This window comes from Rhincodon typus, chromosome 2, assembly GCF_021869965.1.
Source record: "Rhincodon typus isolate 14 chromosome 2, sRhiTyp1.1, whole genome shotgun sequence".
Lineage (NCBI taxonomy): Eukaryota > Metazoa > Chordata > Chondrichthyes > Orectolobiformes > Rhincodontidae > Rhincodon > Rhincodon typus.
This window is the reverse complement of record NC_063333.1, coordinates 112,199,292-112,213,426: the sequence shown is the minus strand read 5'-3', so window position 1 is coordinate 112,213,426 and position 14,135 is coordinate 112,199,292. Positions and strand designations below refer to the sequence as shown.

At 43.6% G+C, this 14,135-nt stretch overlaps 2 protein-coding genes across 2 annotated transcripts in view; one reads left to right on the top strand and one right to left on the bottom strand.

Annotated features, from left to right (window-relative positions):
- The window catches only part of hivep1 (HIVEP zinc finger 1), an 87,353-nt gene extending 76,988 nt beyond the window's left edge, over positions 1–10,365 (top strand). Inside the window, exon 6 of the mRNA XM_048614452.1 lies at positions 8,535–10,365. Within this exon, the coding sequence (XP_048470409.1) occupies positions 8,535–9,674 (1,140 nt within the window). The 3' untranslated portion in view covers positions 9,675–10,365. The remainder of the gene's footprint in view (positions 1–8,534) is intronic.
- LOC109927112 (glial cells missing transcription factor 2) overlaps positions 1–14,135 on the bottom strand; it is a 1,179,481-nt gene that overhangs the window by 182,010 nt on the left and 983,336 nt on the right. The gene's annotated exons all lie outside the window — the stretch shown is intronic.

The following is a 14,135-nucleotide window of genomic DNA, read 5'->3' as shown; positions in this document are numbered from 1 at the left end:
TAATTGCTGTGACAAATGATTCTGATAGATTCAGGGGTTTTACTTTTGTCAATCTATATGCTAGATCCTGATAGAATGGTGCAATAATGCTATTTTCTCAAGTACAAGCAGGAAACATGTACAAGTGAAAGAGTTTGCTGCAATATGTAGATAATGCCAGTATCAGTTAAAGTGAACTGCTGTAATTGATTGATACATCAGAAATATACTGTTGCTTCTTAAAATGGTCGGTGAGCTTTGGTGAACTCGCACAATAATGATTGATTCACTGGCTTTTTTTCTGCATTCAATAAGTATGTGAGCATTTACCTCCTATTTCCTTCATCTATAATAAGTTAATTTACAGTTTATTTTAATATCCACTCCTGTTGATAAATTTATTCTCTAACCCGAAAATATTGAACCCATACTTGGCCATATTTCCCCATTAATAATGTGGGGCCTCATTATAAACTTTCTGCACCTGTGCACTGAAAATTGGGTTTCCCCAGCCCCCTTGGGCCACTCACATGCACACTATTTTACAGATCAGAGACTCAAACATAAAGGAAAAGGTAGATTAGGAGATCCGGTGACTCGGTGACTCAGATTCTTTAATTTTCAAACAGCCACTTACATCCACTCCTTCTGGCATCATGATAAAACTTAAGCTTAGGCTTCTCCTTGGCTGGATCATGAGCTTAAAGTCTATGAAACTTACAATGCATGCTTTTTTATAGAATGGCAGTACTCGTTTTTTTCATCGTTCTCTGTAAACAGAGGCAAGAAAAATTATTTATTGCCTTTTCACCAACTCTCATTCGCCTATCAGTCTTGTGCTCATTGACATATAGTGGCTCCTGGTTAGGCTGCACACTGTGCAAGGACTTGAAAACAAGGTGGACAATGTCTCCTCTACTTATTTTTGTAATCTTCCCCAGATAAGCTGTGCACTTCTAATTCTGGTTTCTTGAGCTTCTGCTCTATCCAGTGTGCTCAGCCACATATTAATGTCATGTGAAAATGGTGTGGCATAGGTCTCTACCATCAAAGATACCACAAATGATTCTCTAGACAACGTTTTTGATTGAAGAGACTTGTAAACATCTCAAATATGTTACTTCTACTGTCTGTGATTGATAGACATTGGCACCAGTACTGGAACTAGAAGCAAAAACAGAAATTGCTGGTGAAACTCAGCAGGTTTTGCAGCATTTGTGCAAAGAGAGCGAAGTTAATGTTTCAAGTCTGATGACTCTTCATCAGAACTGTCAACTGCTGGGAGTCTTTATGCTGAAGCCAAAGTTGTGAGTGGGGAAGTGAGTGAACAAGTGGAGATGGAGCCCACAGAAAGATATGAAAGGGGTAGGTAAACAAGAGATTATGGATAACACACCAGGATAGAAGAAAACTGAATAAGCAAAAATAAGAGCTAAGAAGAGGAAATACTGTGTTTGGAACTAGAATGACTGATGTAGCTAGAAAGTGCTGCACCTGAACCAGATTGAGACTGAGTCCAAGTCCTGGCAGAAAAGGTAAATAGGACTGCAGAAGGAATTTAAACCAGAAAAGTAGATTGAGGGTTTGAGGCAATACAACATCATCAAGTTAAGGATAAAAGAAAGAAGTGGTGATACCAATGTCAGACTACAAAAATAATATTATTTACTCAGTGATTATATATGTAGGAAGTAAGAATTAAATGCCTACTTAAAAGTGAGAGCAGACATGTTCCCAGGGCCCAATGGCCCACATCTAGAGATTAAAGAAAGTGGCAGCAGAGAATAGTAGATCCATTGGTTACAATATTCAAAAATCTCATAGATGTGGGAAAAGTTCCACTGGATTGGAAAAGTGCTAAAGTAGTACCCTTTATTCAAAAAGGGAGGAAGGCTCTAAGTAGGAAACTACAGACCAGTTAGTTTAATCTTTTAGGAGGAGGCGATGGCCTAGTGGTATTATCGCTGGACTGTTAATCCAGAGACCCAGATAACGTTCTGGGGACCCGGTTCAAATCCCGCCAAGACAGATGGTGGAATTTGAATTCACTAAAATATCTGGAATTAAGAATCTAATGATGATCATGAATCCATTGCCAATTGTTGGAAAAACCCATCTGGTTCACTAATGTCCTTTAGGGAAAGAACCTACCATCTTTACCCGGTCTGGCCTACATGTGACTCCAGACCCACAGCAATGTGGTTGACTCTGAACTGCCGATGGGCAATAAATGCTGCCTAGCCAGTGATGTCCTCATTTTGTTTAAGAATAAAGAAAAAAAAAAAGTGTTGTTGGAAAACTATTACAATTTCGTTTATTAAGGAAATAATAACAGGACATTTGGAAATTCAAAATACAATCCATTAATACAAGCATCATTTTATGAAGGATAAATCGTGTTTGAATAATCTACTAAAGTTCTTTGAAGATGTAACAAGCAATATGGATAATAGGGACTCTGTGGATATAGTATATCTAGACTTTCAAAAGGCTTTTGATAACGTACCACACAAATGGCTACGACATAAGGTAAGATCACATGAGGTTAGAGGTAATTTATTAATTTTGAGTAGAGAATGGGCTAAACAACAGGCAGTGGGTTAGGATAAATGGGTCTTTTTCTGGTTGGCAAGATGTAACTAATCAGGTGCCAGCAGGGTTCAGTCTTTGGGCCACAACTGTTTACAATCTACATTAATGACTTGGATGAGGAATAGAGAGTATTACAGCCAAATTTGCAAATGACACCAAGAAGGTGGGGAAATAAGTTACAAACAAGTAAGAAATTTACAAATGGTTAGGTTAGGCGAACGGGCCAAAATTTGGCAGATGAATTTTAATGTGGATAAGTATGAGGTTATCAACTTTTGTTGGAGGGATAGAAAAGGAACTTATTACCTAAATGGAAAGAAACTTCAGAGTGTTTTGGTGCACAATGGAACTGGGTATTTTCGAGCATAAATTATAATAATTATAGTATATAACCTGCAGTTACAGCAGGTAATAAGGAAGGCAAATGGAATTTTGGCTTCCATTGCTAAAGAAATGGATTATAAAAGTGGGAAGGTGTTGCTGCAACTGTACAAAGCATTAGTGAGACTGCATCTGGAGTATTGCGTCCCATTCTGATTCTTTTGCTTGAGGAGGGATGTAACTATATTGAAGGCTTCAAGGAGGTTCACTAAATTGATTCCAGAGACAAGAGGTTTGTCCTCTGAAGAGGGATTGAGCAGTTTCAGCCTATAATCTCTGATGTTTAGAAGAAATGAGAGAAGAACTATTTAAGGTATATAAGATGCTAAAAGTGATTGACAAAGTCAATGAGGAAAAGGATGCTTCCTCATGTGGGCCAATCTAGTATGAGGGGACATAATTTTAGGATAATGGGTAGCAAATTTAAACCAGTGTTGAAGAAAAATTACTTCTCAAAGTGTCACGGCTCTGTGGAATGCACTCCCAAGATGTGATGTATGTTGGGACATTGAGTGAATTTAAGGAGGAGATGGACGGATTTTTAATTAGTAATGGGTTAAAAGGTTTCGAAAAGTGGGTAGGAAAGTGGAATTGAAGCCAAGGTGAGATCAGCCGTGATCATCTCAAATTGGCAGAGCAAACTTGGGGCTGAATTGTATACTCCTGCTCCAAGTTCTTAAATTCTTTAAGTTGAAGTGATTAACAATAAGGACCTTTAAATGACATGAGCAACTGAACAAGACAGTTGGGCTGGTTTTGGGATGCGGTAGGGGGAGGGGAGATTTTGAAGCTTGTGAAATCCACATTGATACCATTGGGCTGCAGGGTTCCCAAGCAGAATATGCGTTGCTGTTCCTGCAACCTTCAGGTGGCATCGTTGTGGCACTGCAGGAGGCCCACGATGGAAATGTCATCTGGAGGAATGGGAGGGGGAGTTGAAATGGTTCGCAACTGGGAGGTGCAGTTGTTTATTGCAGACCGAATGTAGGTGTTCTGCAAAGCGGTCCCCAAGCCTCCGCTTGGTTTCCCCGATGTAGAGGAGGCCACAACGGGTACAGCAGATGCAGCATACCACATCAGCAGATGTGCAGGTGAACATCTGCTTGATGTGGAAAGTCTTCTTGGGGCCTGGGATGGGGGTGAGGAAGGAGGTATGGGGGCAGGTGTAGCACTTCCTGCAGTTGCAGGGAAAAGTGCCAGGTGTGGTGGGGCTGGAGGGGAGTGTGGAGCAGACAAGGGAGTCACAGAGAGAGTGGTCCCTCCGAAAGCAGATAAGGGTGGGGGAGGGAAAAAGTGTCTTTGGTGGGGTCGGATTGCAGATGGCGGAAGTGTCGGAGGATGATGCGTTGGATCCGGAGGTTGGTGGGATGGTACGTGAGGACGAGGGACATTCTTTTTTGGTTGTTATTGTGGGGACGGGGTGTGAGGGATGAGTTGCGGGAAACGCGGGAGACACGGTCGAGGGCGTTCTCGACCACTGAGGGGGGGGAAGTTGTGATCCTTGAAAAACGAGGACATCTGAGATGTACGGGAGTGGAATGCCTCATCCTGGGAGCAGATGTGGCGGAGGCGAAGGAATTGGGAATAGGGGATGGCATTTTTGCAGGAAGGTGGGTGGGAGCAGGTGTATTCCAGGTAGCTGTGGGAGTCGGTGGGCTTCAAATGGATATCGGTTTCTAGGAATACAGTCATCAATGTAACGGATGAAGAGGTGAGGTTTAGGGCCAGTGTAGGTACGGAAGAGGGATTGTTCCACGTAACCTACAAAGAGGCAGGCGTAGCTCGGGCCCATGCGGGTACCCATGGCCACCCGCTTTGTCTGTAGGAAGTGGGAGGAATTGAAAGAGAAGTTGTTGAGGGTGAGGACGAGTTTGGCTAATCGGATGAGGGTGTCAGTGGAGGGGGACTGGTCAGGCCTGCGGGTCAGGAAGAAGCGGAGGGCCTTTAGGCCATCTGTATGGGGAATGCAGGTGTATAGGGACTGGACGTCCATGGTAAAGATGAGGTGTTGGGGACCAGGAAATTGGAAGTTCTGGAGGAGGTGGAGGTCCCCGTCCCCAACACCTCTTCTTTACCATGGACGTCCAGTCCCTATACACCTGCAATCCCCATACAGATGGCCTAAAGACCCTCCGCTTCTTCCTGTCCCGCAGGCCCGACCAGTCCCCCTCCACTGACACCCTCATCCGCTTAGCCGAACTCGTCCTCACACTCAACAACTTCTCTTTCAATTCCTCCCACTTCCTACAGACAAAGGGGGTAGCCATGGGTACCCGCATGGGCCCAAGCTATGCCTGCCTCTTTGTAGGTTACGTGGAACAATCCCTCTTCCGTACCTACACTGGCCCTAAACCCCACCTCTTCATCCGTTACATTGATGACTGTATCGGCGCCGCCTCGTGCTCCCACGAGGAGCTCGAACAGTTCATCCACTTCACCAACACCTTCCACCCCAACCTTAAGTTCACCTGGACCATCTCTAATACCTCTCTCACCTTCCTGGACCTCTCTGTCTCCATCTCGGGCAACCACCTGGAAACCGATATCCATTTGAAGCCCACCGACTCCCACAGCTACCTAGAATACACCTCCTCCCACCCACTTTCCTGCAAAAATGCCATCCCCTATTCCCAATTCCTTCGCCTCTGCCGCATCTGCTCCCAGGATGAGGCATTCCACTCCTGTACATCTCAGATGTCCTGGTTTTTCAAGGACCGCAACCTCCACCCCCCCACCCCCCTCAGTGGTCGAGAACGCCCTCCACCGTGTCTCCCGCATTTCCCGCAACTCATCCCTCACACCCCGTCCCCACCATAACAACCAAAAAAGAATGCCCCTCGTCCTCACGTACCACCCCATCATCCTCCGACACTTCCGCCATCTGCAATCCGACCCCACCACCAAAGACATTTTTCCCTCCCCACCCTTTTATCTGCTTTCCGGAGGGACCACTCTCTCCGTGACTCCCTTGTCCGCTCCACACTTCCCTCCAGTCCCACCACACCCGGCACTTTTCCCTGCAACCGCAGGAAGTGTTACACCTGCCCCCACACCACCTCCCTCACCCCCATCCCAGGCCCCAAGAAGACTTTCCACATCAAGCAGATGTTCACCTACACATCTGCCAATGTGGTATACTGCATCCGCTGTACCCGTTGTGGCCTCCTCTACATCGGGGAAACCAAGCGGAGGCTTGGGGACCGCTCTGTAGAACACCTACGCTTGGTCCGCAATAAACAACTGCACCTCCCAGTCGCAAACCATTTCAACTCCCCCTCCCATTCCTCAGACGACATGTCCATCGTGGGCCTCCTGCAGTGCCACAACGATGCCACCCAAAGGTTGCAGGAACAGCAACTCATATTCCGCTTGGGAACCCTGCAGCCCAGTGGTATCAATGTGGATTTCACAAGTTTCAAAATCTCCCCTCCCCCTATCACATCCCAAAACCAGTCCAGCTCGTCCCTGCCTCCCTAACCGGTTCTTCCTCCCAGCTATCCCCTCCTCCCTCCTCAAGCCGCACCCCCATCTCCTACCTACTAACCTCATCCCGCCCCCTTGACCTGTCCGTCCTCCCTGGACTGACCTATCTCCTCCCTACCTCGCCACCTAAACTCGCCTTTACTGGCTCCATCCCCGCCTCTGACCTGTCTGTTTCCTCTCCATCTATCTTCTCCTCTATCCATCTTCTATCCGCCTCCCCCTCTCTCCCTATTTATTTCAGAACCTCCTTCCCCTCCCCCATTCTGATGAAGGGTCTCGGCCCGAAACGTCAGCCTTCCTGCTCCTGTGATGCTGCTTGGCCTGCTGTGTTCATCCAGCCCCTACACCTTGTTATCTCAGATTCTCCAGCATCTGCAGTTCCTACTATCTCTGAATAAGACAGTTGACTGCAGATAGGACAGTGTTGGCAGCCAAATATTTCAGCCAATGATATTCTAATAAAGGCTATGGAAAGAATAAGGAGCAGTGTTGGGCAAGCTGTTTTCATCAGAAAAGTCAGAATTATACAGCATATAACTATTGAAGTGAAATAGCATTCTCACGAAATGACTTAAATCTTCAACCATCAAATAGTTGGGGGAAAAATGATATTCAAAAATGATTTTAAGAATATAGAATCAGTATAATGCACAATTTCAGTATCAGGGAGAAAGAGTACAGGTGGAGAAGGAGATAAAGCTTTTAATTGTATGTTCAAATGTCTTTCCTGTCCCGATATTTTTGATCTACTTACAGTCCCAGAAATCTTGAAACTGTTGCATAATTTAATAAGACGCAGTCACAACTTCACCTCCACTCCCTTAGGTGCCTCTTTTAATGCTGGGATCTTGTGGAGATCAATTAATTACCTAACACAGCCTTAAATACATTCCATGACCCAGGTCCACTATTCTTTACTCGGAGAGTTTCAAATATGAATGCCCTTCAAGAGAAGGAATTTCTTATCATCTCTAACGTAGTTCAAAGACAGAAATATATTGGAATAAAATGTGGTTGAGGATAGAGATATGGAAGCAAATAATCCACAAAGTTGTAAATCAGCAGTGACTGATATTTCAAGAAAAAAATCTGTAGAGTTGAGGAGAAGAACTCCTTCCCCTGCCAAAACCCCTTTCCAATCCTGCTCATTCTTTCTTCCTCAGTTGACAGTATTTCATAAAAGCTGCTTCTGAAAAATGGAGGTGAGAATGCATTAGATATCCTACTTACTTAACTCAAGTTTTCTGGCCAGCACTTGTCCCTGAACTTTCCCTCCTTCAAACCCACCTCCTAAGAAAATGCTTCCCCACTCTCATCTGACATCTATGTTCGCACAGTTTTCACTTCAGCTTATTTGACAGTAATTTTGCACCGTGACTCTGCCTTGTTCTGTTTTTTACTTCCTTCCCCATTCCACAGAACAAGGGTGGTTATGGTGACCTATTCCATCATGACAAAAGATCAGATAAAGGCAAGTCGAAATCTTACCTTTCTTGGTCTACTATACATTGATTCCTTTGCTACCCTTGTAAAACGGGATTTCTTAAAATTTTATCTGTTTACTATTCATTTTCGGATATCCATTCTTCAAAACGTTTTCAAATCAGATCAACCACTGATTCCAAATAAATCTGAATTGAGATGATTGTAAAGTAGGAGTTCAAGATTTGTTACTTATGTATCTATTATTTTTAATTATTTGCAAGTGTAGCAGATTAATTGAGGTTTCAATCAAGCGCATATAAAGAGGCACTGAAGGCTCTTCTGGCACAGTGTTCCTTCTGAGCAAGAACGTCTGGGTTTAAGTCCCACCTTACCTGGAGTTGTATTATAATTTGTCCGAACAGGTTAATTAAAAATAATTTATAAAGAGGTGCTTATGAAAACTGGTGCGATTGGATTTAAAGTGAATACAATTGTAATGTTTATGTAAATGTAAGACAGAGTGAAGATTAACTCTTATATCATTTTTTCTTCAACAAGCTTTTAGGATATAATGAAATAAATAATTTGGAATAGGAGATTCCTCTTTATTCTTTTTACTAATTTTTATAAAATTTTTAACCGGATGTTTTATTTTTATTTGTATTTACCAGAAGATGCCTTCACCCATCAGCCTACCTCCTCACGTGCAAAAAGCAGGACCACTTGTATCCACTTCTCCCATATCTAGCCCACATAAGTTGGACAGTCAACAACAAAGGCAACCAGTAGAGAATCAAGGACTGTTGGCTGAGGAGCCTCCTTTGCACCTCTTCAGCCACTTGCCTCTTCATTCTCAACAGCAGGTCAAGACAACACGCAGCATGATCCCTGTGGGTGGCATCCAGTTAGGTTTAATGGCATACTCCACTTTTGTACCAATCCAGACAAGACCAATGCAACTTACTGCTGTTAACATTTTTCATCAGTCTACAAGCCCTTTTTACAAAGATACAATGGAAACAACTGGTAATACAAAGCCTTTGGATATTCCAGAAGAAAATAAACTTCTGCCATGTATTCCTTTGGAACAAAAAAACCTTGCTGACTTGCAAAGTACTAGTAGTTCAGATTTTGAAACCATAAACACTTTGGGCCAAGAAACATTAAACCTTTTAGGTTTGGCAAGTTCAAATATAGGCCCAAAAATGTGCCCTTCAAGCCTTTCAGTTAATGCTGTTGGTCTCCAAGTGTTGACCACAAATCCACAGACTCAAAGTATACCATGCTTTCAAGCTCCTGTTTCAGGAGTGCAAATCATGAAACTGTCTACTCTCATTCCATCTGTCACTACAGGAACAGAAGGCCAAACAAGTAATGAGATGCACTGTACAACCAAACCTTGTGCCAATAGGACTGAATGGACCCCAGCTAGTCTTCCTGTTACAGTAAATGATAATAAGGTGACCTGTGTACTGTTCTCTCAGCTTTCACCTCAAATTGAGGCATGTGCCCTGAAGGAGTTGTCAGATGCAACGGACTGGAAATATGGACAACCAAATAAAATAGACAATGCAGAAGGCTGTTCCAGTAAAACCAGCTTTCAAGAGGCACACAATACCAAAACAGCTCCTGGGGTGCTGACAGACTCTGAATTGGGACACTTAAAGGTGAACACTGAAGCAGTGAGTAAATCTCCTGATCAAACCCTTCTTCCAGAAAATAACAGTGGAAAGCCTGTGGCAACTGTGCGAGCTACTGTGCATTACAGTGATGTCAGCAGTGATGATGAAGACAGGCTAGTGATAGCAACATAATTTTTGCAGGACCCTTTTTAAATAGCTGTCACTTGTCCTTTTAAAAAGAAACCATACTGTATGATTTCTTACTAAACAAGCTCTTTTCCATAAAAGCACATTTTTTGATGTAGATATTATGTTTTGTGCAATTGTAAACCAGGATCAATTCAGTTTTATTGTTCTTTGTCCGCTCCAGCCATTTTTGTACATGTTGTAAAAACAATTGTGCCTTTCAGATTTCTTGTTTAGGAACTGTACACATGATAAATGTAGAAAAAAGTAGTTGCTTGTGCTTACTAATTTAAAAAAAAAAAAAATACAATGTGTAGTGTCATAGTAAGGAAAATAACTACATGTTGCACTGATATTGTAAATTTCTATGGCTATGGGGCAGTCTTTTGTGTACAGGCATAAACTGTATACCAGTTCATATTTATTGTATTCATTTTTTTGGTCCATGATCAGTTCTTTCTTGCTGGGAGTAGGTTTACATTCAGGCAAACTATCTCTCCAGAATAAACAAAAATCATAAAGTATTTGATCACAGAATTTGCATATTCTTATCTGATATTCCAGGAAATCCAGTGTTATATCCATATCCAGCAAGAGAAGGGAAAAAGAAGCCTGTCGCAATGGGTGGAATGGCTCATTCTTCAATAAGCTTCTAGCTTCCCCCTGTGCATTTCTCGGCATTCTCTGCTGAGCCAGTTATGGCATTTGCACTACGTCCCTAAAGGAATCAAAGGATATAGGGAGGAAGTGGGAAAATGGTACACATTAGCCACTGGCGAAGTCCTAGAGGACTGACAAGTAGCTAATGTTGATCCTCTATTCACGAAGGGAAATAGGGATAATCCAGGAAACTACAGACCAGTGAGTCTCTCATCGGTGGTCAGGAAGCTATTGGAGAGAATTCTTAGGAATAGGATTTACGTGCATATGGAAAATCATGACCTAATTAGGGACAGTCAGCATGGCTTTGTGCAGGGCAGGCCATGTCTTACTAACTTTATTAAAATTTTTGAGGAGGTGACAAAGGTGATTGATGAGGGTAGAACAGTGAATGGTGTCTACATGGATTTTAGTGAGGCTTTCAACAAGGTCCATTATGGTAGGCTCATCCAGAAGATTAAGATGCATGGGATCCATGGTGACTTGGCCGCGTGGATTCAGAATTGGCTTGCCCATAGAAGGTAGAGGGTAGTGGTGGAAGATTGTTTTTTAGGCTGGAGGTCTGTGACTAGTGGTGTCCTGCAGGGATCCATACTGGGACCTCTGGTGTTTGTGATATATATATGAATGACTTGGGTGAAAATGTAGATGGGTAGGTTAGTACGTTTACATACAATACAAAAATAAGTAGAGTTGTGGATAGTGTAGAAGGTTGTCAAAGGATACAGCGGAATGCAGTTATGAGCAGAGAAATGGCAGACTGAGTTTAATCCGTGTGAGGTGCTGCACTTTAGGAAATCAAATGTTAAGGGAAAGTGTACAGTTAATGGCATGACCCTGAACAGCATTAATGTACAGAGGGATCTTGGGGTTCAAATCCATAGCTCTCTGAAAGTGGCAGTGCTAGTAAATAGGGTGGTAAAGAAGCTGTATGACTTACGAGACAACAAGGTGACACAGCAGGCCAAGCAGCATCATAGGAGCAGAGAGGCTGACGTTTTGGGCCTAGACCCTTCTTCAGAAAAGGGGGAGGGGAAGGGGGTTCTGAAATAAATAGGGAGAGAGTGGGAGGTGGATAGAAGATGGATAGAGGAAAGGATAGGTGGAGAGGAAACAGACAGGTCAGAGGCGGGGATGGAGCCAGTAAAGGTGAGTGTAGGTGGGGAGTTAGGAAGGGGATAGGTCAGTCCAGGGAGGACGGACAGGTCAAGGGGGCGGGATGAGGTTGGTCGGTAGGAGATGGAGGTGCGGCTTGAGGTGGGAGGAGGGGATAGGTGGGAGGAAGAACAGGTTAGGGAGGCAGGGACGAGCTGGACTGGTTTTGGGATGCGGTAGGGGGAGGGGAGATTTTGAAACTTGTGAAGTCCACATTGATACCATTGGGCTGCAGGGTTCCCAAGCGGAATATGCGTTGCTGTTCCTGCAACCTTTGGGTGGCATCGTTGTGGCACTGCAGGAGCCCCAGGATGGACATGTCGTCTGAGGAATGGGAGGGGGAGTTGAAATGGTTCGCAACTGGGAGGTGCAGTTGTTTATTGCGAACCGAGCGTAGGTGTTCTGCAAAGTGGTCCCCGAGCCTCCGCTTGGTTTCCCCGATGTAGAGGAAGCCACACCGGGTACAGCGGATGCAGTATACCACATTGGCAGATGTGCAGGTGAATATCGGAGGATGATGCGTTGGATCCGGGGTGGTACGTGAGGACGAGGGGGATTCTTTTTTGGTTCTTATTGGACGGGGTGTGAGGGATGAGTTGCGGGAGATGTGGGAGACACGGTTGAGGGCGTTCTCGACCACCAAGGGGGGAAGTTACGGTCCTTGAAAAACGAGGACAACTGAGATGTACGGGTGCCTTTATTAGTCTGGAAATTGAGTACAAGAGTCAGGATGTCATGTTGCAGCCTTATAAGACTTTGGTTAGACCACATTGAGAGTATTGAATTCAGTTCTAGTCACCACAGTATAGAAAGGATGTGGAGGGCTTGGAGAGGGTGCAGAAGACGTTTGCCAGGATTAGAGAGTATGAACTATTGGGAGAAGCTAGAAAAACTTGGGTTGTTTTCCCTGGAGCAGCAGAGGCTGTGCAGAGACTTGATGAAGTCTGTAAAATTATGAAATGCATAGATACGATTGGCAGTCAGAATCTTTTTTCCCAGAATTGAAATATCTAAACCTAGGGGGTATGCATTTAAGCTAAGAGGGGGAAAGTACAAAGGAGATGCGAGGGGAAAGTTTTTTTTACACAGAGTGGTGGGAGTATGGGATATGCTGCCAGGGATGGTAGTGGAGGCAGATATGAAAGGGGCATTTAAGAGACTTTTGGGTAAGTACATGAATATGCAAGGAATGGAGGAATGTGAACCAAGCGCAGGCAGAAGGGATTAATTTAATTTTGTGTAGTGTTCGGCACAACATCGTGAACCAAAGGGTCTGCTCCTGAGCTGTACAGTTCTAAGTTGAATGATCAGCCATTATCTTGTTGAATGGCAAAGCAGGCTTAAAGGGCTGAATGGGCTACTCCTGCTCCTATTTTATGTCTTTCCATTTAAAGATTGTTATAGCCTTCAGATATTTTCGGACACATATTATGCTGTTCTTTTTGCTGCAGACGCAGACCTTATTAAAGTTGCCTTGGGAAGGTGCTTGCTGTCATATGGTCAGTACAGTTCCCTTTCTTTATTACTAAGTATGGTTTCTTGAAGTGCAAAACACACCTTTCAACTCCATTCTTCTTTGTGATTAAGTAATTGATTACATTTTTGGTTAATAGAACTAATTTGACTTCACCAGCAGTCTGGACAGTGACCAGAGAGGGATGAGGAAATGCTCAAGGAGTAATTTTTAAGGAATAATTTAACATAATTTAGTTTGAGGGCTAATTTAAACCTAAAGTCTAGTCCATTCTTTAGTGCAGTTTAATTGCAGCTTTAAAACAGAAATTTATAGGTAGCTGAAGCTAGTTAATTAGACAATCAATTAATACAGTTTCAGATGCCTTTGAATTTGGGGCTGTAAAGAAAGACCTTGTTAGTGCAGCCTTGCCTCCACTAGAGTACTGCTTCGTTACATTGGAGTGTAACTGGAGTTAGGTAAAACCGAGAGGAGGTAGTCAGTCCCTTTTTTTCTCATTGCTGAGCACTTCTCTTTAATATTAACATAAGGTCTTAGAGGATTTGGATCATAAAGGGAAAGAGGGGCTGGTGGGGGAGGAGCTGAGACTGAGCAAGAAATAAAAATCAAGGCCTTTATACTTGCCTGGGAGCCCAGAGAGAGAGGAGTTCGCAGAGTGGGAGACAGGGAGATCAGAAACAGTAGGGGAAAAATAACTTACATCCCAGGAAAAAGCTGTAAGTTCATTGACTGTTAAGTAATTGCTAATTTGAATACCTAATCTAACTTTCCTTCAAATTAAAGGTAAATCAAAGAAATATTTTATAGACTTGGAGGCAGACATAAACTGTAGGTTAAGTATCTCAAACTTTGCCAGTGGTCAGGGATAGCAGGGTGTAAATGAAGCAGGTAGAGACATCCTGAATTTAGCATTGGAGGAGCCTCAGCTCTCAACCTTGTCCAACAGTTATGAGGTACTTGCTCCCTAGGGAAATAGTGTCTGACTAATTTATTAGAGGTTTTTGAGGAAGTCTCAAGTAGAGTAGATAGAGGGGAACCAGTAAATGTGTTGTATTTGGACTTCCAGGAGGCATTTGACAAGGTAGGATGCCCCTGGTTCAGAGATAGTAGGAACTGCCGATGCTGGAGAATCTGAGGTAACAAAGTGTAGAGCTGGATGAACACAGCAGGCCAAGCAG